This window comes from Vipera berus, assembly GCF_964194415.1.
Source record: "Vipera berus genome assembly, chromosome: Z".
NCBI classification, from domain to species: Eukaryota; Metazoa; Chordata; class Lepidosauria; order Squamata; family Viperidae; genus Vipera; species Vipera berus.
This window is the reverse complement of record NC_138205.1, coordinates 41,363,281-41,379,729: the sequence shown is the minus strand read 5'-3', so window position 1 is coordinate 41,379,729 and position 16,449 is coordinate 41,363,281. Positions and strand designations below refer to the sequence as shown.

Here is a 16,449-nt window from a genome sequence, read left to right as displayed (position 1 = left end):
AAAGCTAGGGAGTTCCAGAAAAACATCTACTTCTGCTTCATTGACTATGCTAAAGCCTTTGATTGTGTGGATCATAACAAACTGTGGCAAGTTCTTAAAGAGATGGGAGTACCAGACCATCTTATTTGTCTCTTGAGAAACCTATATGCGGGCCAAGAAGCAACAGTGAGAACTGGACACGGAACCACTGATTGGTTCAAAATTGGGAAAGGAGTCCGGCAAGGCTGTATACTGTCGCCCTGCCTATTTAACTTATATGCAGAGCACATCATGAGAAAGGCAGGGCTAGATGAATCAAAAGTTGGAATTAAGATTGCCGGAAGAAATATCAACAACCTAAGATACACAGATGATACCACTCTAATGGCAGAAAGTGAAGAAGAACTAAAGAGCCTCTTGTTGCGGGTGAAGAAGGAGAGTGCAAAACTTGGGTTGAAACTTAACATTAAGAAAACCAAGATCATGGCATCTGGCCCTCTCAATTCCTGGCAAATAGATGGGGAAGAAATGGAGGTAGTGACAGATTTTATTTTCCTGGGCTCCAAGATCAATGCAGATGGGGACTGTAGCCAAGAAATTAAAAGACGCTTGCTCCTGGGGAGGAAAGCCATGACAAATCTAGACAGCACACTAAAAAGCAGAGACATCACCCTGTCAACAAAAGTGCGTATAGTCAAGGCTATGGTCTTCCCAGTTGCAATGTATGGCAGTGAAAGTTGGACCATAAGAAAGGCTGAGCGCCAAAGAATTGAGGCCTTTGAACTATGGTGCTGGAGAAGACTCCTGCGAGTCCCTTGGACTGCAAGGCGATCAAACCGGTCAGTCCTAGAGGAGATCAATCCTGACTGCTCTTTAGAAGGCCAGATCCTGAAGCTAAAACTCAAATACTTTGGCCACCTAATGAGAAGGAAGGACTCACTGGAGAAAAGCCTAATGCTGGGAAAGTTCGAGGGCAATAGAAGAAGGGGACGACAGAGAATGAGGTGGCTGGATGGAGTCACTGAAGCAGTAGGCGTGAGCTTAAATGGACTCCAGAAGATGGTAGAGGACAGAAAGGCCTGGAGAAATGTTGTCCATGGGGTCGCGATGGGTCGGACACGACTTCGCAGCTAACAACAACAACAATGATACAAAAGGTCTCAAGAATTTAATCAGGTTGTTTCAGCAAGTCCCCCCTGCTTCAGAAAACTTGAGGGAGTGTTTTCTGGTCATCTAGGACACTTACCTAGGTGAACATTGATTCCCTGAGTGAAGAGCAGGACCTGAGAAGAACTTATCCCAAAGCTTAGGGTGAAGCATTGTTAAGCAAGTGGCAAATCCTAGCTAATATGTCATTTACTGATGAGGAGATTTCTGGGTTACCTTGCACTGTACTTGTAGGCAGCAATGTTCAAAGGGCTCACTCTTGCTGGACAACAGATTTCTAGACTGACATGCTGGGGATTAAACATGGGACCTCTGGTACGTAAAGCATATGTTTCTTCCTCAGCCTCCCCCAAGAAGATCAAGTACTTATATACTCATGCACTCAGGTGCTGAAGTCCACATGTTGCAGTAAGGATTTTAAAATTACGGTTTGTTGACCAGAAGCATAGGCTATAAAGTGTGAAAGGCCCTTTGGACATCATCTAGTGCAACTCCCTATCCAGTGCTATTTCTATAGAAAAGATTAAATTACAGCGGCCAGTTTATATACAATATCAATAGAGTGAATGGATTTGTACATGACGCTAAGCCAATAATAAAAATTCTACACTAGAGCTTGTTATCATGTGTGAACCTACCAAGGTATTAATGTTATGCGAAATATTATCTAGGAGGAACATAATCTGAGCTAGAGGCCTAGAAATATGTGAAGTCAGCATGCAAAAGAGATTAATACTGAGTGCTTTTTTTTCACTAGCGAAAGCAAATCAACTATACACACTAGGAACTCTTTCCTTCTAAAAAATTAAACACAAGCAATTTATTATATCATAATCTTGGGATAAATATAACAAAAAGAATAGTCTAAAAATATTGGATATAATATATAAAATGTTGGATTTCAAAATGTATTTTTCTTTAAGCCTCCAACAGAACATGCCTTATTTCTGAATTCATTTGGAAGTTCAAGTTCGCAATTGCAGTGACAGTAAAAATAGAACTGGACAGGTTCCTAAGCCTCATAATGAACTCCCTTTCCTGTAGTCCCTTCCCCCAAGCTATCTTTATTAGGAGCAGTGCTTTTTTTGTAAAAGAAAAAGGTGCCAGAACTCACACATGTCATACAACCCGCCTTGCCAACCCTACAAGGTTCCATCCAAAAAAGGTGCTGGAACTCCGTTCTGAGCGTTCTATGACAAAAAAAGCCCTGATTAGGAGCAAGGATTTTTGAAGAAAGTATCTCTCTTGCTTCCTTGCACTATCCATGTTAGACAGCAGTGTGCAAAGTGTAATGAAAGACCTTCAGCACACTGCTCCCTTGACCAACCCAACCAGTGCCTTGTATGTTTGGAAAGTTAAAGGAAAGGGGCAGTAGCAGCAGCACCAGCAACCACCTGAAACTCTGCCTGGGTGAGGGACTTTGGGTTCAGCTTGCAATAGGCTTAGCTAACATGAATCTTTCAAAGCTCCTCTACCCCAAATTTCACTAGTTCACATCTGAGTTAGATTATAAAGCTCAATAATTATGACCCCTGATTTTGTTCAAATAGAATCTTCTTTTAACTCTGGATTTATGCATTGCTGTTCATACTGAAGAGCAAGTCCTGCTTTCTTCTTCAGTATATGCGTCCAGGCCATAGCTCTGGGTGAGCTGAGGTAAAAAAGAGAGTCTTGGAAGAATCACAGTGCAGATATTTTCTTGTGACAGCAGAACAATGAAGGCTCTTGAGCAATGGCTGTTTTGTTTGTTTTTTTGTTTTTGTTTTTTTAAAAAAATCTCTCACACCCATAACAGAGACTGTTCTGTAAACATGAATGGAGAAGACCTTGGAAGACTGTAATCTCATGAATTCCCACGGTATGTAATGTTGGTAAAGGTGGAAGTAGCTCCTTTGTACAGGGGATTGTTGGCCTAAAAGACAAAACAGAGTGTAAAAATATCAAGAAGAATAATTGTACCTGTTACTTAATAGATACATGGTGATGCGTGTATACTTGGCAACTGATTTAACAGTTGCCAAGGCATCCTCGTAACTCAAAGTAGGATTCTTTAACAGGTAGGGGATTCCTGGTGCTCTCAAAAGACATAACTCCAGGATTATTTAAGAAATTGCAACAGTCATACAGGTCCATGGTGAAATTGTATATTTCCTAGGAAGATGTAAAAAAAGACATTTCTCCATAGTGTGTGTGTGTGTGTGTTTCCATAATCACTTCTGTGCAACCATTAACCAATAAAGCAAGAAGAGGGCAGGAAAATGCTGATGCAATGACATTCAGACATCAGGTTTTTTTTAAATTAACAACATACTATTGGGAGAATGCTAACAACACACTCTCAACAACACACATTATAAAACTGATATATATTGTAGTACGGATGATTCAGAGTCAACAATAAGCTGCTATGTCAGGGAAATAATAAGTCATTGCAACCTCCCCTCCTCTTAGAATGAAGCAAAATATTTGCTCTTTCTGTCCCATCACACCACTATAATATTTCTTACCGTGTCCCATCTAGCCTTGGCTCGCTCTTCTTCAAATTTGGCAAATTCTCGTCGGTCATGGATGGTAATAAGCAGTTTCCAGATGAGCAAAGCAGCCAAGCCAATAAGTAAGATGGCTCCAGTTACCGAAAGGAGAACTACCAAGACATCAGGTCCCTTGGGGCAATCTGTAGAAAACATCATAAAACAGAACTGCAAAGCTATAAATTACTGCTCTGACCATTAAATTCTTAACTTTAGTTCACCTAAAGACATTCACCCATGCATTTGATCAAGCTGCTGTGCCAAAGGAAATCCCTACTAAGTGGTTGTTGTTGTTGTTAGTTGCGAAGTTGTGTCCGACCCATCGCGACCCTATGGACAATGTTCCTCCAGGCTTTCCTGTCCTCCACCATCTTCTGGAGTCCATCTAAGCTCACGCCTACTGCTTCAGTGACTCCATCCAGCCACCTAATTCTCTGTCGTCCCATTCTTCTGTTGCCCTCAATCTTTCCCAACATTAGGCTCTTCTCCAGTGAGTCCTTCCTTCTCATTAGGTGGCCAAAGTATTTGAGTTTTAGCTTCAGGATCTGGCCTTCTAAAGAGCAGTCAGGGTTGATCTCCTCTAGGACTGACCGGTTTGATTGCCTTGCAGTCCAAGGAACTCGCAGGAGTCTTCTCCAGCACCATAGTTCAAAGGCTTCAATTCTTTGGCGCTCAGCCTTTCTTATGGTCCAGCTTTCACTGCCATACATTGCAACTGGGAAGACCATAGCCTTGACTATACGCACTTTTGTTGACAGGGTGATGTCTCTGCTTTTTAGTGTGCTGTCTAGATTTGCCATGGCTTTCCTCCCAAGGAGCAAGCGTCTTTTAATTTCTTGGCTAGAGTCCCCATCTGCAGTGATCTTGGAGCCCAGGAAAATAAAATCTGTCACTACCTCCATTTCTTCCCCATCTATTTGCCAGGAATTGAGAGGGCCAGATGCCATGATCTTGGTTTTCTTAATGTTTAGTTTCAACCCAAGTTTTGCACTCTCCTTCTTCACCCGCAACAAGAGGCTCTTTAGTTCTTCTTCACTTTCTGCCATTAGAGTGGTATCATCTGCATATCTTAGGTTGTTGATGTTTCTTCCGGCAATCTTAATTCCAACTTTTGATTCATCTAGCCCTGCCTTTCTCATGAAGTGCTCTGCATATAAGTTAAATAGGCAGGGCGACAGTATACAGCCTTGCCGGACTCCTTTCCCAATTTTGAACCAATCAGTGGTTCCGTGTCCAGTTCTCACTGTTGCTTCTTGGCCCGCATATAGATTTCTCAAGAGGCAAATAAGATGGTCTGGTATGCCCATTTCTTTAAGGACTTGCCAGAGTTTGTTATGATCCACACAATCAAAGGCTTTAGCATAGTCAATGAAGCAGAAGTAGATGTTTTTCTGGAACTCTCTAGCTTTCTCCATGATCCAGCGTATGTTAGCAATTTGATCTCTAGTTCCTCTGCCTCTTCAAAATCCTGCCTGTACTTCTGGTAGTTCTCGATCCACATACTGCTGGAGTCTAGCTTGTAGAATTTTAAGCATAACTTTACTAGCATGAGAAATGAGTGCAATGGTGCAATAGTTTGAACATTCTTTGGCACTGCCTTTCTTTGGAATTGGAATGTAAACTGATCTTTTCCAAACCTGTGGCCACTGTTGATTTTTCCAAATTTGCTGGCAAATTGAGTGTAGCACTTTTATTGCATCGTCTTTTAAGATTTTGAATAGCTCAGCTGGAATACTGTCACCTCCACTAGCTTTGTTGTTGCTCAGCTTTTCTAAGGCCCACTTCACTTCACATTCTAGGATGTCTGGCTCGAGGTCAGTGACCACCTCATTGTGATTATCAGGGACGTTAAGCTCATTCTTGTATAGTTCTTCTGTGTAATTTTGCCACCTCTTCTTAATCTCTTCTGCCTCTGTTAGGTCCCTGCCATTTTGGTCCTTTATCATGCCCATTTTTGCATGCAACGTTCCTTTCATCTCTCCAATTTTCTTAAAAAGATCTCTGGTCCTCCCTATTCTATTGTTTTCTTCTATTTCTTTGCATTGTTCATTTAAGAAGGCATTCTTATCTCTTCTAGCTATTCTTTGGAATTCTGCATTTAATTGGGCATATCTTTCTTTTTCTCCCTTGCCTTTCGCTTCCCTCCTTTCCTCAGCTATTTGCAAAGCTTCCTCAGACAGCCATTTTGCTTTCTTGCATTTCTTTTTCTTTGGGATGGTTTTGCTTGCTACCTGTTGTACAATGTTGCGAACCTCTGTCCATAGTTCTTCAGGCACTCTATCTATCAGATCTAATTCCTTAAATCTATTTGTCACCTCTACTGTATATTCAACAGGGATATGATTTAATTCATACCTGACTGGCCTAGCGCTTTTCCCTACTTTCTTTAATTTAAGCCTAAACTTTGCAACAAGAAGCTCCTGGTCTGAGCCACAGTCAGCTCCTGGTCTTGTTTTTACTGACTGTATAGAGCTTCTCCATCTTTGGCTGCAGAGCATATAGTCAATCTGATTTCTGTGTTGACCGTCTGGTGATGTCCATGTGTAAAGCCATCTCTTGGGTTGTTGGAAAAGAGTGTTTGCTATGACCATCGTATTCTCTTGACAAAATTCTATCAGCCTGTGCCCTGCTTCATTTTGTACTCCAAGGCCAAACTTGCCTGTTATTCCAGTTATCTTTTGGCTTCCTACTTTAGCATTCCAATCCCCCATGATGATAAGGACATCATTTATGGGTGTTAGTTCTATAAGGTGCTGTAGGGCTTCATAAAACCGGTCAATTTCATCCTCTTCAGCACCGGTGGTTGGGGCATAGACTTGGACTACTGTGATATTGAATGGTTTGCCTTGGATTCGAACTGAGATCATTCTGTCATTTTGAGGATTGTATCCCAGTATTGCTTTTCCTATTTTTTTATTGACTATGAAGGCTACTCCATTTCTTCTGAGGGATTCTTGCCCGCAGTGGTATACCTGATGGTCATCTGAATTAAATTCACCCATTCCTGTCCATTTTAGTTCGCTGATACCTAAGATGTCAATGTTTAGTCTTGTCATTTCTTGTTTGACCACGTCCAGCTTTCCTTGATTCATGGATCTTACATTCCAGGTTCCTATGGAGAAAAAAATCTTTACAGCATTGGACTTTCCTTTCACCACCAGACACATCCACAGCTGAGCGTCCTTTCGGCTTTGGCCCAGTCGCTTCATTCTTTCTGGCGCTACTAGTACTAGCCCTCTGCTCTTCCCCAGTAGCATATTGGATGCCTTCCGACCTGAGGGGCTCATCTTCCAGCGTCATATCGTTTTGCCTTTTGGTACTGTCCATAGGGTTTTCATGGCAAAGATACTGGAGTGGTTTGCCATTTCCTTCTCCAGTGGATCACGTTTTGTCAGAACTCTCTGCTATGACCTTTCCGTCTTGGGTGGCCCTGCACGGCATAGCTCATAGCTTCATTGAATTACGTAAGCCCCTTCGCCACGACAAGGCAGTAATCCATGAAGGGGTCCCTACTAAGTAGCAGCAGTCAAAGATTACTGTTGGATTTATGAGCATATAACTAGTCAGAAACAACCAGAGGAGTTATTTTGCAAGCATCTTTTTGGAGCACTTGTTCTCTAATTAGTGCCATGAATACCTGACACATAATTGTTATTGTGGAAAGATGGATGTTTCGTAGCAACAATGAATCATTTATAAAAATTCTTTGTGTTCAGCTTACATGTCAGAACTTTCTTCATGCTAAGTGCCACCTAATAGGAATAACAGCTGCACAATTATTCAGGAGATAGCCACTATAAGATGTACAATTTAAGTACATTAGTTTTAACATCTTTTTTTAATGAAATGTTATTCTAGAGCCATCTGCTCTTCAGCCTAAAGAGACCCTTATAGAGTAGTTTGACAAAAGAGAGCATATCTTTGATCTGATCCTCAAAACACAGTTGGAGAAAACTTCCAATTTTGATATTAGCAAACTCTTTCTGACAGCAAAGTCAATACAACAACAGAAAAAAAATATGTCCAAGATGACAGCAGCACATACTTCTTGTGAGAATTTAAAGCCGAGTTGGGAAAATCATAAAGTTTCAATGACCCAGGACGTTTTCAGGTCCTAACAGTTTGGATCCTGTCAAACAAGTTTTGACAAATCAATTTCTTCCACCACTTCATTTCCAGAATTTTTTTCCTAGTTTCTGAAATATCTCCTACTCTCCTAATTACATCATTCTTTTTAATATTCGCTTTAGAGAGGGATTAAAGGCCTTAGGCTGTGATAAGAAGTGTGGCAGCTTTTATGGTTCCCCATGAGGTATTAGCTGGATTCAAATTGCTGTCCAAGGAGGTCTGGGTAAGGTCCTTCAAAATCTGCCTGATACTCCATTGTTGTCAACCTTTTAAGTGCAGTCTGAGTCATCGGCCAAGTTAATACTCTGTGGTGAGGGTATATCATTTATTGCATGCTTTTGGCAACTAATGAGAGCTTTATCACCCTCTTTGGGTTTAGAACACACTCTTTGAAGGTTTCTAGTGTCCCCTTCATGCTCCCAAGCATGCAGAAAGAAATATTGTCTTATTGGGGTTTATGGCAGAGTCAGTGTCTGCGGTCCTGTTTGCTCATCTCTCAGCAAGTAGAGACAGGACCCGCATTTAGTCACTTAAGTCAAATATCAAAGCAGACAAATCCAGCAGCCTGCTTAAATCCATGAATAACAAATGATATTTTTAAGTCTGAACTGAATGTTGCCAGATTGAATCACTGCTCTTTAGTCAGAACCATATTCACTAATATAGTGAACTAAAAAAATGTTGCAATAAGAAATACAGAATCCTGCCATCTTTATGAATTTTTAAATCAGACGTGTTGCTTAGGTAAATCTTGTTTAAAACATCCAGTAATTCAGATTTTTTTCAATATGAGTTCAGGTTGGGGAATGAGATTGCCTCATTGCCATTAATTTACCTTGATGTCCTAGGCTAAGGGAAAATATCTCTTCCAAAAAAATCTAGCAATGATCTCTTTCTGAATTGATTGTCTACAATTAAGAATGATTGGATCTGTCTCTTCTTAATCCTTTTGTTCTGCATATATTAATTCATGAACCATTCTTATATTGCTCTCACATGATTATGTACTTTGCCAAAAAAATAATCTGAATGTGAGTTTACTGATTTCTAATGAGATAGCAAGGAAAATGGCGGGAGAAAACTCATTATATAAAGAAATAACTGCCCATAATAAAGATGAGTAGTTTTCTTTTTCATCCCTAAAAATCTCTAAAGTTCCTCCTCCAGTGAAAATGGGGGATGGGTCTGGTGAAAGTTGGGGCTGAAGAAAGGAAGGAGCTAGCTCTTATCTTATTATAACATGAACCACTTTCAGTTTTTGTATTCATATTGAGCTTGTACAGTTATGTCCATAATTAGTCTTGAAGGTACTTCCAGCATCCCGTGTCTCAAAATATGGGTTTTTTCCATAACCATATACTGTTCTCAAATAATGTACCTCTAAACATGAATTTAAGAACCTCACCTTGTCACTGTAATTATGATCGTCTCTCATACATTCCAAATTAATATGGAATACCTAGCATTTCTCATCCTGCAAAGTATCAACTGGTCATCCAAAATGAAGACTTATTTTAGTGGCCCTTGACCCTCACCTGGTTCCTCAATAACATAGAGAATAGATTTGCCACTGGAGTCCTCGTAATATTGGAAGTACACTACACAGTCATTCTCATCCTTGTATGTACAGTTCACAGCATCTTTCCCCTTGTCTCCTGCACAAGAGGACAAAGGAAAGAACATTTAGTTCCCTGACACTATTCAAGAAATTGTTAGCATTTAGAAATGTCACCAGGGGTGTTAAAAAACAGGGTGACTCTGACAAATCTCACCACCTATGTAAAGACTGTTTTGCCAGACATGTGTCCATTATCATTGATCCATGCGGCACAACACATTTTGCATCTGCTATTCTCAAAAGAAGTGAGAAAATACCGATTTTTTTAAAAACTCCTTCTCATGTTGCAGATCTTCAGCCATCATTCACTTCTCCCAAGGCGATGGGCCCATTAGGATGCTTCACCCATAGGCCAATTAAATCCAATGTATTCCTGTGTGCTATTGGAACAGTCAACATTATAGGTACTAATATCAAAGCTCCAGTTTTGCTACAAAATATGAAGCTGAATTAATAGGATTAGCCTGAATTTCTTCTTGTGTTCTGCAAAGCTAGGATAGCTTTCTGGTTTTCCAAAATGCAGACTGAAAATGAAAGAAGTTAAGAGTAGATCGAAATTCTCAGGAAATTATATTCATTATATAGTTTACTTTCCAGCAACAATAATTGTGAATGCTTCACCGACATCCTTTCCTTCTTACACAGTAATATTTTCTAATAGTGTTTTCTCAATAATTTTGCCCTTACTCTGGGTAGATAGAGTAAGGTATTATTAAGAAACCTTCAATAAGTGGGCAGTGACATGTATGAAGAAAAAAATCATGCATATCTGCCGCATCGGACCTCCGAACTTTCCGTCGTGGCCTGAAGACCCATTTGTTTGAATTGGCCGGTCTGGCCTGATGGGGGAGCTGGGTTTTAAATTGTCATTTTAGATTGCATTATTGTTTTTTTTAATTGGGCACTGATTTAATCTTTGTTTTAACTTTTGTATAGTACTGTATTTTTATTTATATGCCCTGTGAACCGCCCTGAGTCCCTAGGGAGAAGGGCGGTATATAAATTAAATAAAACTAAACTAAACTAAACAAGCAAAATGTAACACCATTATTTATTTAATCCAATAGTATGTCTAGAACATAAACATTTCACCCTTTGTGGGGTTATTTATTTTATTCTTGGTTGCTACAGCACTGTGGCCTAATTCCTGACTTTTAAAACCTTTCTTGACTAATTACATGTAGCTGAAGGGGACTGGTTGACTGCTTCCAACAGGCAGTTAAAATGCCTGTAAATTTATTTCTTGAAACAGCCTCCCTTTATTTTAATGTTCATCAGCTAATGTGTACTGTTTTATTTTTAGTAAACTTCTCAGGCATTTTCTTGTAGACTAGACCATTTATCTGGATCCATTACCAGTTGGCTTCAGGCTGGATTCTAGCATGAAAGTTGCTGGAGTTGTCTTAATGAATAACCTTTTGTTGGAAGATAACAAAAATGTATTTGGGTGGGTGCCAGTTCCATGTTTCAGCCTCCTATGCATTGGATTTCAGGTGGTTCTGGGTTCTGCTGCTGCTTTTTAATGCCAAGTCAGCCTGTAATAAAGCCTAGCCCATTCACAACTTAATCACAGAAGGGAGCCAACTTGGTAAGTTCTACAAAGATCTATTTGTTGGACATGAGGAGCCGGGATCTTCTTCTCTGAAATGCGCCCAGCTAGTTTTGGGTAAGGCATCAGCCATTGGCACCTTTGAGGGGCAGGCCAGATAGGAAACACACAGCCAGATGAGCTAATTATATTTTATTGTAAAGCTATATTAACAGAATCTTGCAAGTCTGAAAGTACATCCCCCCCTCCCAAGCCCACTGAGAGTGAATTCTACTCAACGTGGAGAAAAGCCTTTATTGATAGCTTCAGGGCAATGGAGAGAGTGAAACTGAGTATTTCTTCACCCTTATTGTTTCCCCATATTACTGGGTGGTGACCAATTTATTGCTAGGGAGGGAGGGAGTAGGAAGCACCTGCAAAGCCATGAGGTCTATTCCAGGCATCATTCAGATAAAATTGCTCTGAGAGTCAGGCAGCCTATTAATCAATCAAATAAATAAATAAATTGGGGAGCCATCTCTCCCAGTCAACTTTGCCCATCTCATGAGGCTACACAGGCTTGGCATACTCTGGTTCCCTCTCTGACCTAGGAGGCATGCCTTCCCTGTTGTGGCATCTGATCTTTGGAGTGAGCTTCACCCACGGTTCTAATAGTACTACGTGTCTTTTGGCCTTTGGTACATCTGTAAAGACCTGGCTCTCCTTTGCATTTGGGCCAGGATGGTAGATGAGCCTGTTCTGTTACATGTGTGCATATTTTTATTGTGGGCCTCAATCAGGGTCTTATGTTTTTGATTTAGTTGTTTTGGGGATAGCTTATCATTGTATTTATTCTTTTTTAAAATGAATTACCTTTTGCATTTCACCCAGAGGTCACAAATTATGAGAAAGGCACCTTTATAAATCTTTTGATTATTTTTTAAAAAAATAATAACTCCTGTTGAGTCTGCTCAGTTTTCAGTGATCTCTGCTACTATATATTATGTTATCCTTCTGAATAGGTTCTGGAGGTGGGAACTGATGGAATAATGACTCTCAAACTAGCTATGAAGTCCGAAGATAAAAGACTGTAAGATCATTTTAAAAATCCTTATTTCTGATGCAATTTAATATCTCTATGGGGAGCTGATGTGACATTACTGTTCTATTTTTCCTTAATTATGAACAAGGAAGAAAGACACGCTGGTGAGAGTTTTCTAATATTAATAAAAGAAACAGTGGTTGCCAAAACAAGCTACATATGGAAAATGCCCCTCCTTCATGAAAAAAGACAAACCTCTTCCTTTATTATGTAAAAAAGCAAAGGGAAACAGACCAAGCTCTGCTGAGATAGTTTGCCTATTTATAGGTGTCTCATTTAAAATAGAGTTCTTGTTTGAATTCTTGTTTTAAAAAACTTTAATTTTCTATAATGATAAATTTTCTGAGATTAACTGCTTCCAGATCCAGATAAAACAGAAGCCTGGCATATGCATGGTTTATTGTTGGGTAGATGGTACTGAATCTATGTTGAACACTACAGATAGTCTTCAACGTACAACCACAATTGGGATAAAAGTTCCATTGTTAAGTGATGTAGTTTTTAAGTGAGTCCTCATGTGACCATGCCTGATTTTACAACTCTGTTTTGCCGTGGTGATTAAACAAATAATTTGGTTGTTAAGCAAATCTGGCTCCCCTCCCTCCAATGACTTTGGTTGTTGGAAGCTAGTTGGGAAGGTCAAAAGTATCAATCATGTGATCTTGGGACACTGCAGCCCCCATAAATACATGCCACTTGCCAACCACCTGAATTGTGATCATGTTGTCATGGGAACATTGGGTCAGTTGTAAGTCCAAAGACTGGTCAGAACTCAGTTTTTTCAGCATGATTGTACCTTAGAACAGTCATTAATCAAATGACTGTAAGTTGATGACTACCTGTATCTCAAGCAGGCAATATTCACAGATTAGACTTGGCTTTGTCATTGGGGATCTAAATGCTCTCAGTGATAAGAGTGCATTCCTTTAACTTAGCAAATGAATCATCTGGAAAGTTTCTAAATCAGAAAAGGGAGGAGGAGGAAGATGAGTTTAGAAAAAAAACAACAGTTCTTGCAAAAAAACAAAACACCCACCATTACTCTTACATACCAAGTTCCTGAACCAACTCAATTTCATCCCGGCAATTGCGGTTGCAGGTGTCTTGTTCTATCAGGATTCCTCTCTCAAATTTCTTACATTCTACACATTCCCTGTGCAAAAGAAAGAGTCAAGAAAAGGGAGATATAGTGATTATTGCTGCCATGCCCTATCCCTATAAAACCAGGAATGTGATGTCTTCTCTTTAGCCTAGATTTACTCCTCTCACAACTCTATCATGTCTTACTCTGTTACCTGCTAGTTTCCTGGTTCCACATGACTAGGTGGGCATGCATTTTATTTTATTGACGATGCACTCTTTATTTGAAGGGTAACCCAATCAAACCTGGTTAAAGAACTTTTTGAAAGAACACAAGAAATCACTGGGTTACATTCCAATAGCATTTGCACAGCAGTAGCCACATTTTCTCTCTTTCTCAGTATGGTTAGATGTAGTTACAGTACAGTTAAGTCATTACTTCTGAATGTGCACCATATATATAGTTCAAATTGTTATTGTTGTTGTTCCATGATTCTTAGGCTATTGGCTAGATATTTTCAATTATCCCAATTTAAAAATTGTGATATCTAATTCAACAGTAATAAAAATATAGAGTTCCTGCTACACTTGACTAATTTGCCTCATTTTTTCTGGTGAGGTAGCATCTATTTAGTTTTATCATTGCAAAATCTGGGAGAGAAGCAGCGTATTGAAATGAAGATGGGAAATACAAGTAATAGCCACATAAAGAATGGCTACCAAATTTAAAAAAAGAATTACGGCACAGAAAGCTCAGAACTAGATGCTCTGAGCCACTCAGAACAAAGGAATTGTTTCATTTAGAATGAAAAATGAGTTGCAGCTTTTTTATTTGTGAACAGTTTGCACTACTAGACTGGGATGGTGAAAAGCCATCATTCCTGAAGAATGAAGAACAACAAATGAAGACAATATCCATTGGTTAAACTCAGATTTTTTGGCTTAACACTGTTTATTAACATTGTTATCTCACTTTTTCACCAACCCAAAAACACTGATAACAAAATAGATGAGTTTGTGGGGAAAACATACTGGAGGATAAATTATAGGAGAATGAGAATTATAGCTAATATAATGAAAAGATCTGACCTGGGGAAATCTAGGTTGGGAATAAAAAAAGTTACCAATAAAGAATGAAAACAATTATCCCACAATGTCTCTTCTGATACTCAAAGATTGCAATTCACATTCCTGAAATGAGTATGTAAATATCAGAATAAAGTAACTCTAAATGCTGCATTCGAACAGCATCAAACTACAGATTGTCAAATTTCAGGTATTAATAAGGTCAAATTGCACAATAAATTTGCATTAACAAACAGGTAGTCTTGTTTAAAGACCTTTCAAAGTTAGGGTGGTGTCTAAAAAGTAATTTTACAACTGGTTATTAAAACACTTGCAGCACCTCTGAGGTTTGTGAATGTTGTTTGCACTCTTCATAGCCAGCTTCTGACCAGCAGAGTCCATGAAGAAGCAGGCAGAAAGCCATAAGCCATGTTCATGGGATGTCTCCAGGGCTTTTTTTCTCATAGAACACTCAGAACGGAGTTCCGGCACCTTTTTTGGATGGAACCTTGTAGGGTAGGCAAGATGGGCTGTATGACATGTGTGAGTTCCATCACCTTTTTCTTTTACAAAAAAAGCACTGGATGTCTCCATTAATGACTGTGAATGATTTGCTTAATCATCATGAGGTCGTGAGTTCTTTATGGTCATGTCTTGTTTAACAATTTTGTCACTTTGTGACAAGGTTATCAGTCCCAATTGTAGTTATTAAGTGAGGACCCTCTTTATCATGGTTATCATGCCAATTTATCATGGTTATCCGAGAGGAATGCCTTGGCTTCCCATAGAGTCCATTAAAGAATTGTATTAACTTTTAAATGTCCTCCTCTACCATTGAGGTTGCTTGTTTCCTAAGGGGATTGGCAGATAACTATATACTTTCTTTTATTGAAGCATGAAAGTGGTGGAGATGACATATGAAACAATAAATGATATCTTATCAGGTTGAGTTAAGATATGGGCTATAGTCACCCTCAAGGTCATATAAATAGAAGCCTGAACAGAAAAGGAAGGGGTAAGAAGAAGCAAAAGAAACAGATGAAAATCCACTTTCAAAATTCTTTCCCACTTTGAACAGGAACAATAATAAAAAAATCTTCGTGAGTAGAGGCACTAAAAATTATGCTGACTCTAGTTGCAACTGCAACAAAATCATTCTAAAAATTTTGTAGCAACAAGAAAAGAAATAAATCAGTGACAACACTCAATGATTATTAAAACTCTGAGTCAGCATGCAGGATATGGCTTCCTTCAATTAAAAGGAGCAGATAATATCCCAATGCAATCCAGTGGAGAACTTGACAAAGGGCAGACAGACATGGAACAGGAAATAGAACAGAAAATAATGAGCATTCAGATTCATCCAGAGGATGTTGTTAGTTGCGAAGTCGTGTCCGACCCATCGCGACCCTATGGACAATGTTCCTCCAGGCCTTCCTGTCCTCTACCATCTTCTGAGTCCATTTAAGCTCACGCCTACTGCTTCAATGACTCCATCCAGCCACCTCATTCTCTGTCATCCCCTTCTTCTCTTGCCCTCGATCTTTCCCAGCATTAGGCTCTTCTCCAGTGAGTCCTTCCTTCTCATTAGATGGCCAAAGTATTTGAGTTTTAGCTTCAGGATCTGGCCTTCTAAAGAGCAGTCAGGGTTGATCTCCTCTAGGACTGACCGGTTTGATCGCCTTGCAGTCCAAGGAACTCGCAGGAGTCTTCTCCAGCACCACAGTTCAAAGGCTTCAATTCTTTGGCGCCACAAGATAATGATTCTGATTCAGCAGCCATAATTAAGGGATGGGAAAACCCAGGTAAGAATCAGGTGATGTGATCAGACCCCATTTGTCATACAATTTGACTAGTTATGCAGCCAGCTCAAGTCCTATGAAAGGGCAGTCGATATGGTAGTAACGCACTGAGGCACCAATTACTTGGAGAACAGATCTGCATGCATGGAGCAAGAAAGCCTAACAGACAATCCTAACCAAGATGAGAATGAGGATAAGAGCAGCAGGTTACCAGTGTACCTACTGAAGCGCACTGCTGCAGCCACATGTCCAGCAAACAAGCCAATCTCTGTTTAAGTTACAACTGACACATGTAACATATGGATTTAAACTTTCTGAATTTAAACATCCAGTCCAGAGATGAATTATGAAGATCTTATACTTACCATCAAGAATGGTTCTGTATCATAAAACATTACTGAAATAAACTTTGATAATAATTTCATTTAGGCAAGCATCCCCCTCCCCCA

The 16,449-nt window shown here is 39.6% G+C and overlaps 1 protein-coding gene across 1 annotated transcript in view; it reads right to left on the bottom strand.

Moving 5' to 3' along the window:
• Positions 1–1,359: 1,359 nt before the first annotated feature.
• The window catches only part of ITGB3 (integrin subunit beta 3), a 100,821-nt gene continuing 85,731 nt past the window's right edge, over positions 1,360–16,449 (bottom strand). Inside the window, exons 12-15 of the mRNA XM_081343812.1 lie at positions 13,106–13,206; positions 9,341–9,460; positions 3,654–3,820; positions 1,360–3,058 (exon numbers count right to left, since the gene is read on the bottom strand). Coding sequence (XP_081199938.1) covers positions 2,990–3,058; positions 3,654–3,820; positions 9,341–9,460; positions 13,106–13,206 — 457 coding nt within the window. The 3' untranslated portion in view covers positions 1,360–2,989. The remainder of the gene's footprint in view (positions 3,059–3,653; positions 3,821–9,340; positions 9,461–13,105; positions 13,207–16,449) is intronic.